At 42.1% G+C, this 26,004-nt stretch overlaps 1 protein-coding gene across 22 annotated transcripts in view; it reads right to left on the minus strand.

Moving 5' to 3' along the window:
* The window catches only part of ST3GAL3 (ST3 beta-galactoside alpha-2,3-sialyltransferase 3), a 231,794-nt gene that overhangs the window by 96,385 nt on the left and 109,405 nt on the right, over positions 1–26,004 (minus strand). For 17 of the 22 annotated variants that reach the window (XM_007979059.3, XM_007979055.3, XM_007979052.3 and 14 more), the window contains 2 exons: positions 22,240–22,282; positions 365–457 (listed from right to left, as the gene is read on the minus strand). In XM_007979059.3, the coding sequence (XP_007977250.1) occupies positions 365–457; positions 22,240–22,282 (136 nt within the window). The remainder of the gene's footprint in view (positions 1–364; positions 458–22,239; positions 22,283–26,004) is intronic. The other 5 variants (XM_007979064.3, XM_007979060.3, XM_007979061.3 and 2 more) reach the window with 1 other exon arrangement.

The following is a 26,004-nucleotide window of genomic DNA, read 5'->3' on the forward strand; positions in this document are numbered from 1 at the left end:
CTAGTTGGTCCCAGCTTCCAAAAAAGTTCGTTTGGCCACTGATACTAGGTCTAGGAGCTTCTGTGCTTGGCAGCCTTCTCTGGCTGCCTCGGATACCTGGCTTGCATGGGGCAACCATGTAGGTTATCCTTCCGCAGAAATAGGCTGTGCCACAAGGTGCAAGCTCCAGAGACAGGATGGGAATAAGGCAAAGCAAGGGCATGGAGTAGGACTGGAGTAGGAACTAACTTAAAGGCAGAGTCCTTTCTAGGAACCCATGGTTTCCAGAGCATAGGAGAACATGACTGGCTGTGAGAGGCAGAGTTTCTGGCTCTTGGACCCCAGACCAGGCTGTCTAGGCAGTAGAGGAAACAGAAGCACTTACCGGGGGAAGATGGCCGTCATCAAGGCTGAGGCATAGCCAGGCTTGCAAGCTCCCTCTGAAAAGTTTGCGTACTTGGTGGCTAATTCAGCAGGCCTATGGGAAGAGAAGGAAAGTTACAGCTTGCCAGGTACTGAGCACTGAGTGGGTTATTAATTCGTAAGGAGCTGTAGGTGTTTGACTCTTGAGTGAAGCTTCATTCCTATAATCAGCACTTCAGGCATTTTTCCACATTAAGGCTTTAAGGGTAAAAACAAAATAAATCCCCAAACCCTAAAGGAATAGATAAGTAAGTCAGGCCCCTGGATAGTATCTGTAAAAGGAACTTACCTGGATTCTCACAGATTTCTTTTTAAGAGACAGGGTTTCATTGTGTTGCCCAGGCAGGTCTTGAACTCCTGAGTTCAAGCGATCCTCTCACCTCGGCCTCCCAAAGTGTTGGGATTACAGGCATGGAGCCACCATGCCCAGCTCATACTCACAGATTCTTTGCAGGAAGCCTGATACCAAGGAAATGAGGAGCTCTATCAAGGCTCCAATACCCGGGGGAGTGGTGCTTGGAGTTCACAGGATAGAGATACTCAGGGTCTGATGGTCAGAGCCCCTGGCCTTTCCACCTTCCTTGTATGTTCCTACATGGCCAGCCTCATCTGCTTTTATTCTCTCCATTCATGCTATGATCCACCCAGTAGGAACCATTCCCCAACAGTGGGAACTGTCCCGAACAGTGGCCGAATACAGACATGATAAATGTATGTAATTGGGGTTATTGATGTAACCATTAGACTTTTAGTTGAGGATGCCTTCCTGGTCTCTCTGCCTGTAATGTTATTCCTTGTCCTTCTTCATCTGGCTAATAACTACTGGTCCTTCATGATTAAGCTGAAATATCAGCTTCACTGGGAGTGATTCTCTGACCCTCGGATTGGGCTAAGTGCCTCCTCTGTGCTTGTACAGTCACTCCCCCTGCCCCTCACATCATATACTTACCCCCAGCACTTGCTATTCTGTATTGTAATTTTTGGTAGTATGTCTCCCTTGACACACTGTAAAATCCTAAGGTCAGAGTCTGATTTAACCCTGCCTACCCTCTCCAGTGCCTTGCATAAATGGGCACAGAGAAGACCCCTATAACTTTCTTAAGGAACAAAATGACCCTGACAGTCTCACTGCAGACAACGCAATCTCAGGAACCTGCAAGGCCGAGACTGCTGCGTACTTTTCAGAGGACTTGTGTTCTAATCCTGGCTTGTTGCTGTGTGACCACAATCATGCCACCTCACATCTTTGGGTTTCAATGTCCTTATGCATTCAATTTGGGTCTGGAGTCACTGCCCTGCCACCAAAATCTCTGCACCATTCAGTCTAGAGAAGATCACAACCAAAGAACAGGATATAGTCAGTGAATGGGTTCTGTGGGCTGGAGGCCCTGCATGCTGGGGCACCTGAGTAAGCCCTGGCTGACTGCCAGTCCACTTCCTCCACCCCCACCCTTAGGCCTGCTGCCAACACTCTGGTGCCCAGCTGCTCTACTGTGATGGGGCCCTGTGGGAAGCCTACCCTCCAGGATGCCTTCTGCAGGGTCTGGGCGGGTGGGTGTGGAGTGGTGGTACAAGAAATGATGATGCCACTGCCTACTGTCATGTCTGATTCACCATAGACCCCTCGGGCCTAGCCCAGAGCCTTACACAGAGTAACTGCTCATTGAACATATACAAACTCATCTGATCAACGCACAATTTCTTTTAGAAATCTACATTTTCAAGCATCCCCCACCAAGGAAATTCAAAGCCTGAAATGCAACCTGAAGGCTGAGTGACAAGCCAAGGAGCTGGGACTTTATTTGGTAGGCAAAAGAAAGCCAGAATTTTAACAAGAGCAAAACAATCTTTTCTTACGTAAACAACTGTATTTTTGAAATGAAATATAAACCTCGGTGCAATTATGGAACTGATTACAAGCTTTTTGACTAGGCACAGTGACGAAAACGTTCTAGATGTTTTCAATTAGCTCTCTCAACAACTCTGTGAGTTGGTGCTATGAATTAATTTGCACACAAGGCCTAGAAAGATGAAGAGACTAATCCAAGATCATATAAGTGGTAGACACTGGATTAGAACCCAAGGTCTCTAACACCAGTGCAGGAACTCTTAACAGGGCACTGCCACCAACACGGTCACAGAGGAAGGCACAAGACAGCACAGGAGGGGTCAACACAGTTGGAGACGGGGTGGAGAAGACAGTCCAGAAGGTCTCACAGAGCTCTGGTCCGCGGCAGTAAGGCATTTTGAGTCTCTTCATGTCCTGTCTCCCAATCTCCCACCATCTGCTTGCCTGCCTCGTGCTGTGAGTTCCTGTGGTCTTTCTGAATTCTAGAAGGTTCCATAAACAGCAGAAAGATGGACAGCAGGGGCCCTTCTTAACACAGTGCAGTGCAGAAATAAACGCACAACGGACAAACTTTTGGCCACCTTTTTTCTCTCTCGTTTACCCCCTCAACTTTTGACAAGGTGCTTAAAGAAGAAGGGCTGTGGGACAGTCCAGGGGGCACAGGATCACGTCATCTACAATGGAGAGGGAGCTGGAGCCCAGCAGGCAAGGCGGGAGATACTGCTGCCTCCACGGCAGTGCAAGGCAATTCAACATCAAGGATGATGGGCTCCAAATGAACCCCTCATTTAGAAAGCGACAGTAACTCCTAAAACATACAACTCTGGGTACAGTGGGTCATGTCAAGTTATTACCAAATTAAAATGCCTTAGAAATGGCCTCCTGACTATCCCAGTGAGAGAAGAATAGGGGGAGTGTTGGGGATTCTGAGTCATCCAGCAGGCTGGGACCTCTAGGGCAGTTAGCGGTCAAAACCACCAAGATTAACTGTCGCCAACTCCCTGGGGCCAGAATAGTTAGTCTCTCTAAGGCACTCACACTCCAAATGCCAGCAGGCCCCCACAGATGTCTGATCAAATCACTCAGCCCTTGTTCTTCTCCTCTGCAGCTGGCCTTTCATTTTGGGAGATTTAGCATTAAACCCAGTAAGAGCACCCATTGTCCTGCAAATGTGACTACCAAGCCCCTGGGGTGAAGAGAGTCACCACTGCACTCACAAGAGGAAATCCAGATGGACAGGCTGGAGTCCCAAAGAAGGAACCAGACGCTTCCACTCTCCTGCTTCACTCAGGAGGAGCGAGTTTAAGGAATCAGGCCAAGCAATGGGTCATAAATGGGAAAAGCATCAGATCTGGAATCAGAAACTTTCACAGAGGACACTGACAAGCAAGTGATGGAAAATCTGATTTTCAGCTTCCCCATGTGCAGTGGAAACCACGTAATTCCAACAATCGCATGAGGATGTGGTGAGGGAGCACATTTGGAGGGGATGCCTATCCTCTGGGGTGCCACACACACGCTGTGTGAGACGCGTGGCTGCCATGAGCGCCTGGCTTGGGTTCAGATCCAATCACAGGGAGAGTCACCACATGATATCCAGTGGGAGGGTGCCCTGGCTGATGTGTGTCTGAAGGATCAGCATTTGGGAGGTGAGGAGTAGCACTGCAGGAGGCTGAAGGAGCGGGAGAGTGTGATGCTGCGGTGAACGAAGTATCACAGGAAGGACGCAGAGACCAACTGCATCACACACTGTGCAGGTCCAGTAAGGTGTGGCCACAGGACTAACTGCTGGATTTGGCAACAGGGAGGTCACCACCGACCTCAACAATAACCATTCCACTGGAATGTGGAGGTGAAACTTGTTTCACTGGGTTTAAGAAAAAACAGGAGGAGAGAAACTGAAGTCATGAAACACAGACTATTTTTAGGAGTTCTGTTACAAAGGAACAAAGAAATGGGGCAATAGCTGGAGCGGGGAAGCAGGGTAAATTGTTTTTTGAGGTTAGGAAATATTTTCCTAAGTTTAGAAGCTGGTTAGAATAAAAGAAAGACTCACGATGCAGTAGAGATAGGACAGTTGTAGGGAGAATGTTTCTTTTTGTTGTCTGTTTGTTTTCTGAGATGGAGTCTCACTCTGTCGCCCAGGCTGGAGTGCGGTGGCGCAATCTCGGCTCACTGCAACCTCCACCTCCCAGGTTCAAGGGATTCTCCTGGCTCAGCCTCCTGAGTAGCTAGGGTTACAGGTGCCCGCCACCACGCCCGGCTAATTTTTGTATTTTTTGTAGACAAGGTTTCACCATGTTGGCCAGGTTGGGGGAGAATGTCTTTGAGAAGGCGGAGGGGGAAAGGATCTAGCACAAAAATGGAAGGGCTGGCCTTAGCTCTACTCCCTTAGCCTGCCTTGGCCAGAGATGCCTATTCTCTAAGCACCACTTCCCTTGCGAACTTTCCATGATGCTTCCCTTCCCAGGTAGAATAAACTCATCCCCCTGTGGACCTGAGCTACCTGGGGCAGACCTTCATCTTCGCTTGCTCACTTATTCCCCTACTCTCCTACTGCCTTCCCCTTTCTGCCTCTCATTTCTCCTGCAACAAATATTTAGAGACAATGAAGACACTCTGCCTGGATTTTTATTCTGGCTCTCTTAATAGCTGTGTGATTTGGGGCATGTCTTTTAAATTGTTTTGTGCCCTTAATTTCCACAACTTTAAAACTGGGATTACACTAGTACTTATTTTATAAAATTTTTTGTAACAGTTACGCTGAGAAAGAAGGGCTGGCACTGAGTATGGTGCCTGGCCCCTTGATGGTGTTCAGTACATGCTAACTAACTGGCCTGGGATTAAGGATACAATGATGACTAGGACATAGTTAAGGCCTAGCATTACACTTCATTACACTGAAGAGTAATTGTCTATTTAAATATCTTTCATAGAATATGATCATTTAGCATAGCATGTATGGCACAGAGTATACAAGTACCCAATAAAATGCTGGACTGAAATCAGTTGGTTACCTTGCCTTGGAAGGTTAATCAACAGGAAGTGTAAGGGGGAAGTAGGGTGATGGCCAGAGAAACTGGGAAAGGGTCACTGATGGTTATTCCTGAGGACTCTACAGATCAGTGATGGACATCATGTAACCAACAGTCTAGTTTCTAGAATCACTGCAGAGAGGACTGGACTCAGATCAGCCCCTACCATGCCCGCTCCCTCAATTCATGTGCTAATTTAGTTTAAAGCACTTGTTATGAGAAAAGAAGACCATGTATGCAGTACTTAGCACCCTGCCTAACAACCCAGCAGCTTAATCAAAGCCAGTGTGACCATGCTAGGGGGACATGCATAAGCGTGCAGATGAGCCTCTCCACACAGAGCTCGCTCCATCCACAGAGGAGGGAATTCTTCAATTCCATCTTCTACCTTCCTCATGAGGATGCCTTTCTCCAAGTACTTGAGAGTTGTTTCTGGGATAATGATATGATGAGGGAAATGGCAGAAGCAGCTTTGCCTAGCTTGAGTAATCCTATTCTGTCATTAAATATTTTCACTTTAATTTTTTTTTTTTTTTTGAAATAGCCTTTACTGCCATAGATCCTCTCAAGCCCCAAGATGGAAATGCTTCTCCTTAAGGACAACTTCTATCTCCTCTGATTGCTGCCTGTCTGACCCGTTACTCCAGGTCTGCTGGGTCTTCTTGCATTGTCACCAGTTTCTTCATCTACCCACATATGGGCTGTGCCAATCCATTCTACCCTAGACATCACTGACTCTTTGCTCTTTGTGACCTCCAATGTAGACTCGGGTTTCTCTACAGCTTTTGCCCCATGTACAGCCATCTATGATAAATGCTGAAGCACTGTCAAATGTCTTCTATCACTTTAAGAAAAAAGGGACTGCTTGATCTGAGTCATCTGAAACTTGTGGTATTTCTCAGCTCCGGAGGCCCTGCCTTTCTGCTCTTGCTGCTAGGCACTGCAATACCTTTTCATCAAACCAGGCCACATTTCTATTTGATCAGTGATTCTCAAGCTGACATTACTCCAGGTTACATTTGTCTTCAGGGCCTTGTAATTTACTTCATCTTAGCTGGAGGGATGCTCCCCACTAAGTTCTCCAAGTGCTTCAACAGACAGTTCTCACGGAAGCACTCCACCAGAGATCTGCCGTGACTCTCCAATTCAATTTTGCTTCCACACTTCATTTCCTTAAAAATAAAAACACATCCTCTTTCTGGGCGGTAGTGAAAAACACAAGGGAAGTAACATTCACTGCGCACAAACCAGGTACCAGACAGGGGATCTAATGATCTAATTTAGCTTTACAATAATCCTCTAAAAAGTAGTACCTCCCTTAGATCCAGGCATGTGGGGCTGAAGGAGTCCAGGAGAAGCCATGGTTGGAAGATGCACTGTTCTGTTTACACTATAAAATGTCAAATGATACATTTAACATGACCAGAAAACATTACCATTCACATTTTCCCTGCACTCTTTGACACTGGTATGTGTGGTCATCACCAACAAAGCAGTCCCACCTTTGAGAGTCACTGGAAGACAGTACTCCCGGGCCTTAGGAAGGATAGTGCAGCCTCATGAAATGATGTATCCAGCATGAGCTGAACTATACTGGAGAACTGAAGGGAGAAGATCACCGTTTCCACAAAACAGTTTCCAAAAAGCCATGGCACTGAGTACTAATAATACAGATACTTGTTTTTTGTGGCAGGAGATATGAAACTTTCCAGCAACGATATATTTGACAATAGAAAACACAAAGAGATGGTTCCTGAACCTGAGTAGAAAAAGGTGGTGGTGTCTGGGTACCCAAAAGAATTTTCATATGCACTGATTGGATAACAAATACATAAGCATCTCTTCTCTACCCATTGTTCTAAATCCTTAGTAAGTCATTATACCATACATGGACCTATCAACTGGTTTATGCAGGCAGAGGCCTTGCAAAACATATTTGGCCAGGGCCCTGTCCACCTTTGGAGCAGTCCTACTCTAAGGTAAGTATTATTTTCATTTTTGACAAGAGAAAACTGACTCCTCTATCCTGTTCTTACCAAAGCCCCAACTTTCTTTGATGTAAAGCGTAATCAGTTTAAGGTAAGAAAATTGGAGTTTAAGTCACTTACTAGGTATGCAACCTCAGGTAAGACACAACTGGTTTCCCTAACTCTTAAAATAGCTATAGTAATGTACATTTTATAGGGCTGATGGAAAAAAAAATTAGCTGGGTGTGGTGGTAGGCACCTGTAGTCCTAGCTACTTGGGAGGCTGAGGCAGGAGAATGATGTGAACCTGGGAGGCGGAGCTTGCAGTGAGCTGAGGTTGCGCCACTGCACTCTAGCCTGGGCGACAGAGCGAGACTCCATCTCAAAAAAAAAAAAAAAAAATTACCTTTGGGTATAAGTACAACCACTGTTATATAAAACATATGGAGGAGACAGACAATTAAAGTGGTCTTGGGAATTAGGGCAGGTATCTTGAGGAGGTACTGTCAAGAAAAGAGAGAAAGTAGAAGGGCATTCTCAGCCAAGGATACAACATGTGCAAGGGTCCAAAGCAGAAAGAGAGCCTGGCACACATCAGAAACTGCAAATACATTAGTATTGACAGAACAAAGCCTGTGAGACCACAGCATGGTCTTGCTGCTAGGACGAGGAGTCTCGACTTGCTGATGGAGGCAATGGGGAGCCACTGAAGGATTTTTATGCAGATGAATGACATGCACTAGTCCAAGAGAGAAATGAGGAGACCTGGTTGAAGGGGTAACAATGGATACAGGCAGGAAGAATATTCGTAAGTTATATTTGGGAAGCAAAATAATAGAGTGGAGGAATGTAACCAACATTAATTAACCAATGTTAATCCTTAAACAGTCCTATACGATAGGAATTATTCTTCCCATTTTATGAACAAAGAAATAAAAAAATTCAACTAGGAAGTGGTAGAAGGAAGATTTGAATATAGAACGTTCTGATTTCAAAGCCCTTGGATGTTGGTTATAGCTGTTTTATAAAATATACTTTTTATATTTCCTGATTTAAAAGCCCTTAGTGGTGTTTTTTGTTTTTTTTTAAACAGACATTTCTTTTTAGTGCTGAATAGTAGTCCATTGTCTAGATGTGCCACAGTTTGAGGACATCTTGATGCTTCCAGTTATTGGCAATTATGAATAAAGCTGCTATAAATATTCATGTATAGTTTTTGTGTAGATGTAAGTTTTCAGTTCCACTGGGTAAACACTTAGGAGGGTGACTGCTAGAACATATGGTCATATTATGCTTCACTTCGTAAGCTGCTGTCAAACTGTGCTCCAAAGTGGCCAAACCATTATGCATTTCCACCAGCAGTGAATGAGAGTTCCTACTGCTCCACATCCTTGTCAGCATTTGAGACTGTCAGGTTTTTGTTTTGTTTTGTTTTGAGTCATTCTAATAGGTGTGATAGTATTTCACTGTTGTTTTAATTTGCATTTCCTTAATGACATATAACGCAAGCATCTTTTCATATGCTTATTTTCCATCTGCGTATCTTTTTTGACCATCTGGAAAGGGTGTCTTTTTGGTTCTTTTGCCCATTTTTTTAATTGGGTTGGTTGTTTTCTTAATGTTGAGTTTTAAGAGTTCTTTGTATATTCTGAATACAAGTCCTTAATCAGGTATGCATTTGCAATTTTTTCCCCAGTTTGTGGCTTGTTTTTTCATTCACTTAACGGTGAACTTCACAGAGTACAAGTTTTAGAGTTTAATAAAATCAACTTATTGATTTTTCTTTCCTGAATTGTGCTTTTGGTTTTGTATCTAAAAACTCATTACCAAACCCAAAGTCACATAAATTTTCTATGTTATCTTCCAGAAGTTTATTATAGTTTCAGGTTTTACATTTAGTCTATTTAGGTTCCATTTTGAGTTAATTTTTGTGAAAGGTACAAGGTGAATGATTAATTTGTACATACAGATATCTAATTATTCCAGTATCATTTGTTTAAAAATTTATCCTTTTTTCCATTGAATTGCCTTTGCCCCTTTGTCTGGGATCAACAGACTATATTTGTGTGGGTAAATTTATGCAATCTCTATCCTATTCTATTGATCTATTTGTCCATTCTTTTGCCAATACCATGCTATCTTGATTGTATCTTGATAGCTTTATTGTAGGTCTGGAGTCAGGTACTGTCAATCCTCCAACTTTCTTCTTCATCGTCAGTAGATTCTGGGTCTTCTGCCTTTCCACATAAACTTTAACATAAGTTTGTTGATATTCATAAAATTACTTGCTGCAATTTTGATTCTGATTACATCGAATGTATAGATCAAGTAGAGAACTGACATCTTAATAATATTGAGGTTGGGCACAGTGGCTCACACCTGTAATCCTAGCACTTTGGGAGGCCAAAGCAGGAGGACTGCTTGATCCCAGGAGTTTGACACCAGCCCCAACAACATAGCAAGACCCTCACTCTACAAAATAAAATAAATAAATAAATAAATAAATAAATTAGCTGGGTGTAGTAGCGCATGCCTGTAGTCCCAGCTACTTGAGAGGTGAGGTAGGAGGACCACTTGAGCCTGGGAGGTCAAGGCAGCAGTGAGCCGTGGTTGCACCGCTACACTCCAGTCTGGGCAACCCTGTTTCCAAAAAACCCCAAAACCCAATACTGAGTCCTTCTATCAAAATGTGGAATATCCATTTATCTAGATTTATGTGATGTCTTTCATTAGAGTTTTGTAGTTTTCTTCATTCATATATGAATCTGTGCACAAACACATTCACACATATTTCATCAGATTTATCCCTAAGTATTTCCTTTTTTTGGCACTAATGTAAACAACACCATGTTTTAAATTTTAAATTCCAACTGCTTCTTGCTGGTATATAGAAAAGCAAATGCCTTTTGTATGTTAACCTCACAGCCTGAAAACTTGCCTTAATTGCTTATTAGTTCCAGAATGTTTTTGCCAATCTTTGGGATTTTCTACATAGACAATCATGTCATCTGTGAATAGTGTCAGTTTTATTTCTTCCTTCCCAATCTGTATGCCTTTTACTTCCTTTTCTTGTCTTACTGTGTTAGTGAAGACTTTAGTATAATGTTGAACAGGAGTGGTGGGGGGGGACATCCTTGGTTTTTTTTCAATCTTAGGGGAAAAGAATCCAGTTTCTCATCATTAAGCAAGATGTTAGCTATAGGTTTTTTGATCAAATTGAGGAAGTTCCCCTCTACTCATAGTCTGCTGATAACTTTTAAAAAAATCATGAATAGGTATTGGATTGTATCAAATGGTTTTTTTACATCTATGGATATATGATTTTTCTTCTTTAGCCTGTTGATGTCACAGAATATGCATTAATTAATTTTTGAAAGCTGAACCAGCCTTGCATACCTGGAATAAATCCCACTTGGCTGCAACATGTAATTCTTTTTATACATTGCTGAATTCAATTTGCTAATAATTTTGTTGAGGATTTCTGGAGCATGTTCATCAGAGATATTGGTCTGTAGTTTTCCTTTCTCACAATATCTTTATTTGGGTAATAGGGTAATGTCTAGGGTAATGTTGGATGCATAGAATGAGTTAGAAAGTGTTCTTACTGCTTTGATTTTCTGGAAGACATTGTAGAGAACTGGTACCATTTGGTATCATTTTTTCCCTTAAATTTTGATAGAATCCACCAGTAAAACCATCTGAGACTGTTGTTTCTGTTTTGGAAAGTTATTAATTAGCGATTTAATTTCTTTAGTAGGTATAGATTTATTCAGATTGTCTATTTCTCCCTGTGTCAGTTTTGGTGGTTTCTGTCTTTTAAGGAATCAGTCCATTTCATCTAAGTTACCAGATTTGTGAGTACAGAGTTGTTCACAATGTTCTTTTATTATCCTTTTTCTTTTGTTTTGAGACGGGGTCTCACTCTGTCGCCCAGGCTGGAGCGCAGTGGTGTGATCACAGCTCACTGCAGCCTTGACCTCTCAGGCTCAAGTGATACTCCCATCTCAACCTACTAAGTAGCTGGGATTACAGGCACAACCGGCTGATTTTGTTTTTTTGAAGAGACGAGGTCTCCCTACGTTGCCCAAGCTGGTCTTAAGTTCCTGGGCTCAAGCGATCCTCCTGCCTCAGCCTTCCAAAGTGCTGGGACTATAGGATGAACCACCTCACCCAGCCCATTATCTTTTTAATATCTACGGATTAGTAGTGATGATCCTATGTTTACTTCTCATATTAGTAATTTATATCTTCTCTTTCTCTCTTTTTGGCTAGAGGTTTATCAATTTTATAGATATTTACAAAGAACTAGCTTTTGTTTTGTTGATTTTCTCTGTCGATTTCTACTCTGTACTTCTACTATAGCCTCCTAAGTACCCTCTCTCTTTCCATTCTTGCCCCTCTCTAATCAAATTACCTTCTTGCGGCCAAAGACATCTTCCTAAGGGTCAAAACTGATTATGTCACTACTCATCTGCTTAAAACTCTTCAAGGCATCTTTTGCCCTTGAGATGAAGCCCAAATTTCTCCTTGTTATCTCTAAAGCCCCACATAATTTGGTCTCTGCCCATTCCTCCAGGCTTCTCAAGTTCCACCCTCAGGTCTCCTGGAGTTTGGCAGCATAGAAAAGACAAATATTACATCTTTACACATATATTTATTTCAATTATAGATAAGGACAAGATAAATTAGTCAATATAATGTATAGGAAGTTCTTCAATTGGCTGAGATTTTAAAAGACCATTAAGAAAAACTAGAGAAAAAATTGGTAACCAAAAACTAATATAAAATGGATTTCTGAAAATAGTGTCTAGAGATCTATAGCCCATACTGAAAGTTTGAAAAAATTACAGAAACATCCAAACATTTTTTTTCATTGTAAGGGTGTAATAAAAACAATATTTTGAATCAAAAGAAAAGAAAGTAGCTGCAACTGCACTACCCTAACATAACTATGATGATATTCTGCAGTAGTTGTTATATTATATTCAGATATGATTATAGTGACAAGCCTGAGGTCACTTCATGGTTCTTGACGCTGGCACATTAGAATCGTCTGAGAGAATGTTCAAACATAAAGGTACCTGAGCCCCAATTCCTGATCAACTAAATAAGAATCTCTGGGTAGCGAGGTCTTAGTTATGAATCATCACACATAGACATACTCCTTCGTACAGACAGATTTATTCTTGGTATCAATTACCTAGGGAAGTGGAGACTTCCTCAGACAGGAAACAGAATCTTTTATTAAAGCAGTGGTTCTCAATTTGGCTGCATATTAGACTCACTTGGGCAGCTTTAAAAATCCTAATGCAAAGGCTGTGTCCTCGCTCAATGACTTCAAAATCTCTAGAGGATGGGATGCAGGCATCAGTAATTTTTTAGGCTCTCTAGGTGATTCCAATATGCAGTCAAGGTCAAAAACCACTGTGCAGAGAGAGTCCTTGGTAAGCTGCAAAGTGGGAATTTGGCTCTTTCGGTCTTGATCACATAGCTCAAGATGTCTAGGAGAAAGTCTTTGAACAGTGGGCTGTGAAAAAGGCTAGATGTCATGAAGCAAGGAAGCTAGCCAAATCCTGCAATGCCGTGCTCTCCTGTTGTGAAGTAAGTATGGCCCTGGCTTGTGCTAGCTATAGAAGAGACAGAATCATTTTGGAAACCAGACTACTCCTTTGGATTTCTTGTCCTCTCAAGGTGAATTTCTCTGTTGTCCTCTTTTAATCTTTAGTGAAATATTTTTAGCTTTGCTTAGAGGAGCCAAAAGAAAGTGTCCCCCCACCATACACACCCCCCTTTCCTCTTTTTTTTTTTTAAGGCATTAAAGAGAAGCTGGCCCTCTGAAGTCAGCATGATGGTGGCAGAAGTTCTTCAAGTGACAGTCTCTCCAGGAGATGGGGAAAGTCAGGGTTAGATAAAGGAAGGGGCCACCTGACAGTCCTCACCACTGCACCCCCCTCCCTAAAAATCTTCTAATAACAATACTTGAAAGATCTGGATTTTGTTATTAAAGGTGGCTCTATTCTCTCTTACTCATACCCTCTTCCTTCTGTCCTTGATTGACTGAACAAATATTTATTGATATTTACTATGCACATAAACACTATACTAGGCATTGTGAATATATCTGTGAGCAGAACATTCCTACTTCTTGCCCTTACAAAGCCTCTGGTATATAGTTAAAACGTAGGATCAAACTGACTGTGAATTTGGAAAAACAGAAAGCTATGTTGAATAGTGAGAAAAGTAAAAAAGTTTGGAGGCAGGCAGAGAAGGGTTCAAATACTGGCTTGATCACATTTAGTTCGGTGAACACAAGTAAATTACTTATTCCTTCTATAGTCATTTTCACATTTGTTAAAATGCATTTAAATACCATCTACTTCATAGAGTTGTCCACCATTTATCCACGCAACAAATATTTATTAATTGATCAACAAGTAATACAGTAGACACTGGTTTTGCTGCTAGAAAATGTAGGGAACAAAATAGAGAAACTATTTTTTTCTATTTCTATTTTTCATCTACTCTAGTAGATGGAGACAGACAATAAACAAGTAAAAACATATGCAGCATCTGAGAGTGATAGACACCCTGGAGAAAATGACATAGTAAAGGGGAACAGGGAATGCCAATAGGGGATGGGGCTATGATTTTAAATGGGATGGGTAAGGGAGATTTTATTAAGAAGGTAACATTTGAACTACGTTCTAAAAAGGTAAGGGAGTGCACAATCTCTGCAGGTATCTGGGGAAGAGTGTTCCAGACAAGGGAATGATCAAATGCCAAGAGTCTTGAGGCGGGAACAGGCCTGGAGTATCCAAATCACAGCAAGGAGCCCAGGATAAAACAATAAATCAGGAGACCAACAAGAAACCAAGGTGTAGACCATGTAGGGCCTTGGTGAGCACTGTAAAGGTTCTGGCTGTCATTCTAAAAGAAATGGGGAGCCACTGAGGAGTTCTGATCACAGGAGTAATAAGACCTATCTTGTATTTTAATAGGATCACTTTGGCTTCAGTATGGAAACAGACCACAGAGAAGCAAGCATAAAATCTGGAAGACTAGTTAGGAGTGCAAAAGTTCAGTGGGAGGTGGTGGTTTGGACAGAGTGATGATATAGAGGTAGTGAGAAGTGGTTGGATCTGAGGGTATTTAAGGTAAAGCTAATAGGGTTTACTGATTATCAGATTTGAGTGTCAAAGAAATGATGCTACAGCATTTGATGTGAGCAATAGAAGGATGTAGTTAGCTGCCATTTCCTGGGGTAGAAAAGACTGGAGTTTGGTTCTGGACATGTTAAGTGTGAGATGCCTAATACACATCCGAATGAAGGAGGCAATTGGGTAAATGAGTCTGGAGTGTGGGGAAAGAGAACTGGGCTTGATATAAATGTAGGCGTCATCAGCATATAGATTACATTTAAAGCCATGATACTGGATAAGATTAAGCAAATGTTGAGGGAAAAGGTAACATAGAAAGTACCTAGTGCACCACTGGGCATATAGTAGGTGCTCAATAAATGCTTTCCCCTTGAAGCCCTAGAGAACTTGACAGGCTGTTTTAGAAGTGCTAAACTCACCTCAGGCTATATTTAGACTGCTCCATGTTTATCCACTATTACAAATGACCTGGTTTTCACAAGGCTCTGGGGATTAAGAGTTGTTTGCTTTCATTTTCATATTTTTGTGTCTTCACATGGAATTCCTTATGAAATTAGACTGAGCATTAAAGTCCCCACGCTCTTGCCCACATGACAACTGTAAAACACCACACTGTGGCAGCAGACAGAGCTTTCCCAGAGCACAGAGCACTTGCCCACACCCAGCAGAAACAGGTGAAACTTCCATTTAATTAAATCTGCTCCCAGAAGGCCCACATCAGCTCAGGAAACTCACACCTGGACACCAGGATCTGGCTCCTTCAAGAAATCCAGATGGCTCATCTCTGTCCTGGACTAACGGGCACATTCCTGGCTCATTGTGTTATATTCCTTATAATGGAGACTGAGATTTCCTTAGGGTTCTTTCTGGAATGCTCTGCCTATCTTCCTTTGACTCTTTGCTCAAATGCCACCTTCTCAATGAGTTTTACTTTGACTGTCCCATTGAAATCTGCAATCTCTTCAACAGCATTCCCTTGTCTTGCTCTATTTTCTTTCACAGCACTTATCACCTTCCAAAATCCTAAAAACTTTATTTATAACATTTTTGTTTATTGATTGTCTTGTTCACTGGTATATCCCCAGAGCATAGAATATTGCCTGATACATATTAATTGCTCAACAAATCTGTTGATTGAATGAGAGAGTATCCACTTTGTTGTTGAGGCAAGAGCCTTTACCCCTGAGCCTTTTCCCAGGGCCCTCAACTTTGAGCCAGACAACAGTAGACTCCTTTCAGAGAGCAGATGTACCCCCTCAGAGGTATCATTAAATCAGGTTGTGGCTGCCTGCATATAGCAGCCTGAGTGCCCAACCCCTGGGGAAGACGGGGTCAATTCTCAGGCAACCACAAGGCTAGTAATGTCACCAGCTCACCAGTCTCACATTCTAGTTATTCCTGTTTCTCTCCAAACCATATTCTCCTCAGTTTTCTTTCCCTCAAGTCACTGCTCTCTGCTTCTTCTTGGTCCAATTTCCTACTTCTCCCCCGGCACAGCCGACACTCTGACTTTCAATTATGTGGCATAAAACTGTGTTCCTTTATATCCTCAAACTCTTCAGTGAATGTTCCTTCCATTTTTGCTTTCATAGAAACCTGGGTCTCTTGGGAAAACACCATTTTTACAGCCCTCTGCAAAGGAGGCTGCTCTTTCATCTATACTCCATGGACCCTGGGATCCATGGTTATCCTCTTTGGAGTCCATTAATGCTTCCAAACCACCAATATGTCATGCTTATTATAAAAAAAGAAACAACCAAAAACTTGTCTGTTGCTCATGCTATCCAGCAATACTACCCTTTACCTTCCCTTCCTGTTCTCAATTGCTTCCTCCCCATTCACTAAGACTTCAGCTTACAGGATAGCCTTTCCAATCAAGCTTATAAGGCTACACCTGTGGCTTAGAAGTTTCCGTTTATTCCACTTAGAAAACACATAGCCAGTGCTCAAGAAATATCTGCTAAATGAAAGAGTGAAGAAATGAAATCTGGGGTATGGAGCAGGAGGCAAGCTGAAGTCCAGGTCTCATTTTTCGGCTATATCCCTGCCAGTTTACCAGACACTGATAAGGGCTAACTCTCATCCTTGGTATTACTATTGTCAATGCTTTAACTGAGACTTAGTAGTTAAATAACTCACTCCAGATTAGAGCTAGTAAGATGTGGAACTGGGCCTCAAAACTCCATGTCTGACTCCACAGCTCACATTTTTAACCACCAAAAAGTTCTGCCTTCTTGAACAACAGTTCCTGTAGTAAAAAGACAAGGTTTTGCACATCAGTATTCTGAATAATGTTCACAGCACTAACAAGTGATTTTGTCATGTAGATACAAGCAGAAGGGAATTCTCAAAGAAAATATAAGCCACTCTATTCCAGGAAGACATAATTAAACAAATACAGTGAAGACAAAAAAAAAAATCTAAAATGTCTATTTCCAGGCTTTTGGAATATCACTACATATAAGGTATTTTAAGAGTATTTCTCCCATTCTGTAGGCTGTCTGTGTACTCTCTTGATAGTTTCTTTTGCTGTGCAGAAACTCTTTAATTTGATTAAGTCTCACTTGTCAATTTTTGTTCTTGTTGCAGTTGCTTTCGGGGACTTAGCCATAAATTCTTTGCCAAAGCCAACGATGAGAAGGGTATGTTCTAGGTTTTTTGCTAGGATTTTTATAGTGTGAGGTCTTATATTTAAATCTTTAATCCATCTTAATTTTTATATATGGTGAAATGTAGGGATTCAGTTTCATTCTTCTGCATATAGTTAGCCAGTTATCCCAACACCATTTATTGAAAAGGGAGTCCATTCCCTATTGCTTATTTTTGTAGACTTCGTTGAAGATCAGATGGTTGTAGCTGTGTGGCTTTATTTCTGGGTTCTCTATTCTGTTCCATTGGTCTATGTGTCTGTTTCTGCAGCAATATCAAGTTTAGTTCCTATATCCTTATAGTAGAGTTTGAAGTCTAGCAATGTGATACCTCCAGCTCTGTTCTTTTTGCTTAGGATTGCTTTGGCTATTCTGGCTTTTTGGTTACATATACATTTTAGAATGGTTTTCTCTACTTCTATGAAAAATGATGTTGATAGATGCAGCTGTAAGTCATTATCCTAAACAAATTAACACAGAAAAGAAAATGAAATATCACATGTTCTCACTTACAAATGGGAGCTAAATACTGAATACACACGGACATAAAAATAAGAACAGACACTGGGGACTACTAGAGGGGGGAGTGGGCTGAAAAACTACCTGTTGAATACTATGCTCACTACCTGAGTAATGGGACCATCCATACTCCAAACCTCAGCATCACACAATTAACCCATGTAACCAAGCCTGCACATTTACCCCCGAATCCATTTTTTTAAAAGGAGTTTTTCTATGCAATAGGGTTCCAAGAATAGAAAACATCTGGAGTGAGGAGACAATTCTCAAGATAGAGATGTGCTGCATTCTCAATTAAGGGTGAGCCAACCACACTTGTGGGCCAAAGCCAACCTTTCACCTGTTTTTTATATGGCCTGTAAGTTAAGAATGTCTTTTACATTTTTAATAGATGGGGAAAAAAATCAAAAAGCATATTTTTGATACATAAAAGTTATATAAAATTGCCAGGCATGGTGGCTCACGCCTGTAATCCCAACACTTTGGGAGGCCAAGGCGGGCGGATCACCTGAGGCCAGGAGCTCAAGACAAGCTGACCAACATGGAAAAACCCCATCTCTACTAAATATACAAAATTAGCCAGGCGTGATGGCGCATGCCTGTAATCCCAGCTACTCGGGAGGCTGAGGCAGTAGAATCACTTGAACCGGGAAAGTGGAGGTTGCAGTGAGCCGAGATTGCGCCACCGCACTCCAGCCTGGGCAACAAGAATGAAACTCTATCTCAAAAATATACATATATAATTAAAACTTCAGGGTCCATAAATAAAGTTTTATTGAAATATAGCCATACTCATTAATCTATGTACTATCTATGGATGCTTTCAAGTTAAAACAGCAAAGCTGAGTAATTGTGACAGAAAAAATAAGGCCCCAAATTTTAAAATATTTCCCATTTGGCCCTTTGCCAAAAGAGTTTGCCAATCCCTTTTATAAATAATTTCTTCTGTCTTACCTTCCAGTTCACTAACTCTGTCTTCAGTTGTATCTAATCAGCTGCTAACCCCTTTTACTGAGTTTTTAATTTTGGTCATTGTATTTTTTAACTCTAGAAGTTCATTGTTTTTTCAAATCTGGTATTTTGCTTTTCATAGTTCCCTATTCTATGCATATAGTTCAGTACTGTCTCTTATTTCTTTAAATATAGTATATTTAATTGCTTTATAAATAATGTGTGGTAATTCCAATTTCAGAAATCTTTGTGGATACTCCTCTGTTGCCAGTTGTTTTACATGTTTCTCATAAAACCATGAGAACAAGCTTCAATAGAAGCTTGTTTCCTTGTGTGTTTAGTTATTTTTTACCGTAAGCTGTTCATTTCCTTGAAAAGTTATTTATGAGGAACGCATATGTCTTCCTCTATGGAAAGTCTGCATTTATTTCTGCCAGGTGCTAGGAGGCACTGCCAGTCTGGAATGCCTTAAACTGAATTCATGGCTTGAGGTTCCCTAGATCACCTGAGTGATGAGAACTCTGGCAAAAAATACCAAGTGTTTTTGCTCCAGTGCCATGACCTACTCAGTGCTTTGGTAATTGTTCTCGCAGCCTGCTTTGGGGGTGCAGGTTTATTAATAGTTCTAGTTTACCCTTATGCTGGGTCCTTTGGGGTTCTAGTTAACATGAAAGTAATTAAAAGATGAAAAATATGGAAGATAAGTTAATATAATGAGAAGGTCTAAAATTTAACCAGAATTTCAGAAGAGGAGTAGAGAGAGAGTGAGGCATAGGGAATATTTAAAGAGAGAATGGCTGAAATTTTCCCAAAACATATGAAATTCTTATACCCAAGAATCTAAATGAGGCCAGATACTGTGGCTTACACCTGTAATCCTAACACTTCAGGAAGTTAAGGCAGGAGGATCACTTGAGCCCAGGAGTACAAGACCAGCCTGGGCAACATAGCAAGAGCCTGTCAGTACCAAAAAAAGGAAGACGACGACGACGAAGATGAAGAAGAAGAAGGAGAAGAAGGAGAAGAAGGACAAGGAGAAGGAGAAGAAGGAGAATGAGGAAGAGGAGGAGGAGGAGGAGAAGGGGGGAGGAGAAGAGGGGGAGAAGAAGAGTAGGGAGAAGAGAAGGGAGGAGAAGAGGGGGAAGGAGAAGAGGGGGAAGGAGAAGAGGGGGGAGGAGAAGAGGGAGGAGGAGAAGAGGGAGGAGGAGAAGAGGGGGGAGGAGAAGAGGGGGAAGGAGAAGAGGGGGGAGGAGAAGAGGAGGAAGAAGAGGAAGAAGAGGAGGAGGAAGAAGAGGAAGAAGCAGCAGCAGCTAAAAGAATCCCAATCAAGATAAATAAAAAGAAAGCCTTACATTGGCATACTTATTCATACTTTATAGAACACTTTCTTTTATTCTGCATAAAGCCATAGGAAGTGAGTGCTATTATCTACATTTTTCATAAAGGAAAACTGGGGTTCAGAAAGCTAAAATATAATAATTATCTAAGGTCATGTAATACTATGCAGCAGAGACAGAATTCAAATCCAGTTCCGACTAAAGTTCAGATCCTTTCCTACACTTCAGAAATAGAACATAACACAACTAGAGAGGGACTTGGTAAGGGGTGATCTCATCTTTGCTGAGTAACTGCCCCCACCAAAAACAGAATCCTTAACTTGGAAACTTCTCTCTGGAAGTAGGTGGAAACCTTTCTCAGGTATCTGTGAGACAGGAGAGACAGCACTGGACTTCTGAAGACAGCACTGGACTAGAAAAAGCTTTGCAGCTAGAGGCAGGAAAGTAGCTTGTACCTTAGATTGTGAGTTAAATCAAATGAGGCCAAGCCAATTTACTGTGCTAACGACCAAGTTAACTCACATAGTTCAAAGAACTGGCCTGATACGCAACAGAAAGCTACACAACAGCCTACTCTGCAGGACCCAACTGTCAGGAGAGCAGGGTAGGAATGTCCTCCTCATCCTCCTCCTTTCACTGCTGAAGACAGTTTAAATATTGTAGTATGTCCTAGAGAATATGCCTTTTGTTCATCAGTGTGATTCAACTTGGGAATTACTCTTATCTCTTCCGTTCTGGTGGCATTTCACTTGCTTATGGCTTATACTTGATTTGTTTTTTTCCAGAGTACTAAATTAAGAATTTTCTAAGAGTGAAGCCTATGGCTTTCTACCACAATCAAATACCCCATTCCCTAGATGTTAACATGCAGCTGACATCTCTCCACTAGCCTGGTATACAGAACACACACATTTTCCTTCATAGTTGCCTCCATAATGTGTAAAAGTTGGGAGATTTACAATGCCTGAACTCACAGTATGAGGCATCAGAGCCAAGAAGCCAAATGCCAGACTATTCAGTAGGAAAACCAATCAGCCTCTGATTTGATGTCTTGTATGTAGGTGTGGCCATCATCATCAGACACAACTGCGGAAAAGGCCCTTATGCAACATGGAAAAGGAAAGAGAAACAATTCTGATCCTTCATGATGTCTGCCTGGTAAAGGGCAGGGGACAGAGGTGCACAAAGATGACTAACAATAGAAAGGAATCACAGTAGGTAGAGTAAGGTGGTTCTGCAAGGATTTATTGAGCATCAGCTATGTAAGCAGGCTTGCAGGGGCATGAACACACGGAGTGGAGAGAGCTGTAACTCAAGGCATGCTTGTCAAATACGAAAGTACACAGTCATCCTACCATCATCCATCCATCCACCCATCCTTTCATCCATCCATCCATCCATCCATCCATCCATCCATCCATCCATCCAAGTGTTCAGTGTTTAATGGGTACCTGACAAACATATGCCAATACTGTCTAGGTGCTAGAGAGACCAAGAAGACCAGTAGGGAAGGATCCTGGAAGGATTAGATACTCAGTATTTGACAGTCCTCTATGAATTAATCATTTCAATTAAATTCTTACAAAAACCCTGTGGAATAAGTTTATTGTCATCATCTTATAGATGAAACTGAGGCTCAGAGTGGTTAAGTAGCTTGCCCCAAATCACAAAGAGAATAAACATCAATCTGGGATTTGAACCAAGTTATCTACTAGGCCTAGCTCTGAGCCTGTGCCCTTAAAAAATTAGTAATTATTATGCAATTACAGTATAGTGCGATAATTGTAACAGAGGTAGAAAATTCAAAGGAAGCACAGAGGAAGAGACAATTTTGTGTGGGGAGGAAGTAGTTTTTTTTAGTTTTCCAAGTGAGCTAGCAAGGAAAGAGAATTTCAGGCACAGGTAACAAGCACACGCAAAGGTAGAAGGAAAAGGAGGGTTCACCTGTGGCAAGAGTGGCAGGAGTTGAAGCTGGAGAGTAAGATAGGGAGTGATCACAGAAAGCTGTGCATGTCAGGTGCCAGAGCATCTCTGAGAGGCCCCTACCTCCTGCTGTGACTCAACTGTCTTCTACCCTTAGGAGAAGCCTTTCCAGGAGCCTCCTAGTCCTTCCAACTCCTGGCAGTGGCCTCCTCCTATAATAAGTTGCCTGTGCCAGCCAAATCAAAGGCCTTATGTTTGCACCCATCATCCCACCCTCTGTGGCCACTGCAGACCGTAACATGCCCCAAGATTCTGCTGACAGCCTGAGGACAGAGGCCCCAGGGAGTCCCCTAGTCACCAGAAGAGTGATGAGAGCTGACCCTTCAAAGTGAGACCCAGCTCTCACAGACCTCTCTGCCACAGAGCCAATGTATCTTCTCATTCTACTCACAGTTTAGAGTCCAGATTCAGGAGGAAGCCCAACCGATCATACTCTGAAAAAGAAAAGCAGAAAATGTCATTTAAGTCAAGTCACTGATGATACTAGGATATTGCATCCCCCAGACCTAGACCATGGGGACAGACAACCCTTGGAAAAGAACACAATTCAACTGCTTCAAAGAATACAACTAAATACATAAACCACAAAACACCAGCTGAACACCTGTTCTGTGAAGGACCAAGTTCAATGCCAGGTATTTCCTATGCATTCTAGGGCAGCCAGTCCTATGTTGGTATACAACTGCCTTCCTTCCTGTATAAATGTGGCAATTGGAACTGAAATTTAGTAAACCATGAAACTGGAACCTGGAAAAGTAAGAGGCTCAGATGCAGTATCTGCTTCCTCTGAGCTCTAAACACAGCATTTGCTGAATCAGTCACCTTAGCCATGGGGTGAGGATGTGGCAGTCAACAGGTCCCCAAATCCATGCCAATTCTCTTCATGGTCATCATAAAGAACCAATACATCAGATTACATAAAGAATAGCAAGTTTATAATAAAATTTAAAGACAAATCGATGTTTCTAACAAGGGATTAATCAGTATTTTAATTTATTTAAGTTCTTTACATCTTGCCTTATTATAAAATGAGGTTGAAGCAGTTCTATAAAATTGTATGGAGTACAAGATTTTAAAAAGGATAAATCTGGGGGCCAAAGTGGACATAAACTTAGGAAAATGCAGGTGGGGTAAGGAAAATAGTAAAAGTGAATATCCTAGGGCCGTGTGTGCTTGCTGGAGGAAGATTACAGATCTGTCCTCAAGATTTTCCATAGCTAAAACTAAGTGCAAAGCACTGATTTCATGGTTCAGCAGTATCTAGAAAATAAACCAGGAGAATCACAGCTATTCTTGATACTAAGACTTGAGGAAAATTTCCTGTGTCCTCAAAAACATTTGTATAAGGAAAATGATAGGAAGTGTCATGGGATTATTTCTTATGGCTCTGCTCCATAGTTGCAGTGTGTGTGTGTGTGTGTGTGTGTGTGTGTGTGTGTGTGTGTGTGTGTCTAGCCAAAATAAGGTGGCCTATGAATGCAGTTCTTAGCTGGCCTGGCTCAGTCTGAGGGTAAAACAGAATACCAAAATACTGGATGGAAAAGGCCAGGCAGCAAAGCTTTCGAGGAACTCAGGCTTTAATAAGCAGTGAACAGCAAAAAGAGGGAAGTCACACACGCTGACAAGTACCTCCCAGGAGTCGTTCTGCAAGGCCAATTAAGGCCAGACTCATTGCTTTCAAAATCATCTGAGCTGCGGAGAGAGAATAAATCCTCTTCTTAAAATTGAAGCTACCAACTAGGACACACAACTCAACACAAGGCTTACCTCCCAAGAGAATGGCCTTGAGCAAGTGAAAGCCTTTCCTCAAAATAATTCTGGTTTTGCTCTAACGCAGGCAAATGGATGAAAGACTTGCCTTAACATATCAAGAACTTACAAACATTGGTAAGAAAAACAAAAAAAGACTTAAATGTAAAATAAAACTAAAAATACAATTTGCAGAGAGTTAGCGTCAAAGTTAAGTGCTCTCTCAATAATCCTATCTTATCATTCCATAAAAAGGAAGCCTTATCAAATTGCCAAATACCTGTTACTTTTTCCCTGTGTGGTGACAACCCTGGGGGGAAGTCTCGTGCTATTGCTCCTGAGACCTGAGCTAAGACTCCCTTAGACAATGAATCCATACTTAGGCGGATTCCTTCAAGAGAGGCCAGAGAATGTTTCCCTCATTGTTGCAAATTCAAATGTCAGGGGCCAAGCCAGAGCATAACACAAATGAGGGAAGTGGGAGAATGTAATACTCTTATACAGCAGCTCACACTACTTATTTTAGTTGTATTAAAAAACAAATCCTGTTGGAATGTCTTTTTTTTTTTCAATTCACTGTTTTTTCTACCATATATTTTCTGTATAGTAAAAATAATTATATCTGTGGTTTATTATTTGCCAATGGCATCTTAGTTTTGTTTTGTTTTACACACACACGCACACACACACTGCATATTACATTTCTAAGAACTCTATTTCTAAAGCAAGTTTGTCCCTTCATGTCTCTCCTGGTCTATCTACTGTTTTCTCTCTTTCATTAAGAGATATGAGGACAGGACACAGTGGCTCACACCTGTAATCCCAGCACTTTGGGAGACCAAGCTGGGAGGGTTGTTTTGAGTTCAGGAGTTTGAGATAAGCCTGGGTAGCATAGTGAGCCCTCATCTATTCAAACAAATTTTTAAAAATTAGCTGAGCATGCTGGTGCACACCTGTAGTACCAGCTACTCCAGAGGCTGAGGTAGGAGGATGGCATGAGCCTGGGAGATCGAGGCTGCAGTGAGCTGTGATCACGCCACTGCACCCTAGCCTGGGCAACACGGTGAAGGATCACTGTACCCCCCACAGCCCTCAGAAAAGAGACAGGAGTACCAGAATAATTTAAGGAAAGGTAATTGTGAGCCCACTGATGATAAATGGCAGCTCACCCGTGGCTCTAGCGTCAAAGCCCAGAGGGAACTGAGTCCATCTGGAGAATGTGTGCCCTGCTGAAGGGTGGCTCCCACTAGTTCCTGCTAACTATGCCAGGCAGCAACTCAGGCCTCGCATTACCACATCTTCTGATTTTTTTCAAGGCAGGAATCTGGATTTTTAAGGTAAATTTCTAAGTTCATAAACATTGGCAAATGGATTCAAGAAAAATGTAAAGAATATGTGGGCTGACAACTCATGAGGGCTGTGGCTGCCCACAGTAGATGCTCAATAAATATCTGTTGACTATTATCAGGATTATTTGGTCACAACAGTCACAAGTCCAAATCAAATTAGGGTAACAGGATGCTCGAAATAAAATTTTAGCCAGGCCTATAAGGTGATACATTTCAGACACCACAGCGAAGTGCTAGACTAAGATGCAGATTTTCAAAGGAAATCTCTTAATACATATCACGTAATTCTAAAGGCCTTCCCTACATCAAATATAAATAGCAATCAGTTGCTAGAGATGAAGGGAGAGAGGATTTGAAAAATCTCTTTGTGGGGAGCTGTGTTATGAACAGGGCAGGCGGGGTACTTGTCTCTCACTCCAGCCTCTGAAGGACGCCTAACATGGCCTTAAGGTTTAGAGAACACAGTGGGTTGCCTGGGGCCCACCTCCTACCCAACAAGCCTAGAGGACACAAAGGGCAATGGATGGGCTGCTGCAGGAGAGCACTGCATGGGGACTGGCCTGCACTCCCAGAATCTGTGGCAAAAACTAATGCATGAAGGAGTTGGTGTGGGCTCATTTCAGGTCCTTTCCAGAAGATCTGCCTGGAGGGTTGACCGGCCCTCGGCCAACAGAAGCAGCGGGTAGATGCTGGGATTCCCAGGAGCTACAGAAGTGAGGAGCAAGGCGGAGACATGGGCATTACCCACACCGGGGTAACCACGAGAAGAGGCCCCTAAGACAGAAAGGGGTCATCAGAACACTCACAAAAGCACCCCATCCGTCAGCTTTAACTACTTGTCAGGTCCAGAGAGTGCAAACACTCTAGGTCTTTACTGCTCATTCTCTCTCGCTCCCACAGCAATCCTGGATATGTCAGAGGCATATGGGAGAGGAGGGAAGAGGAAAGACAAGCAGGGCATGCCCTTTCCCCACCAGGCACCTGCCAGCACTAAGTCCTATTGCAGGAAAGGGAGCAACTGCAGCTTTTATGAATTGAAAGCTATGACTGTTACACAA

This window comes from Chlorocebus sabaeus, chromosome 20, assembly GCF_047675955.1.
Source record: "Chlorocebus sabaeus isolate Y175 chromosome 20, mChlSab1.0.hap1, whole genome shotgun sequence".
Taxonomy (NCBI): Eukaryota; Metazoa; Chordata; class Mammalia; order Primates; family Cercopithecidae; genus Chlorocebus; species Chlorocebus sabaeus.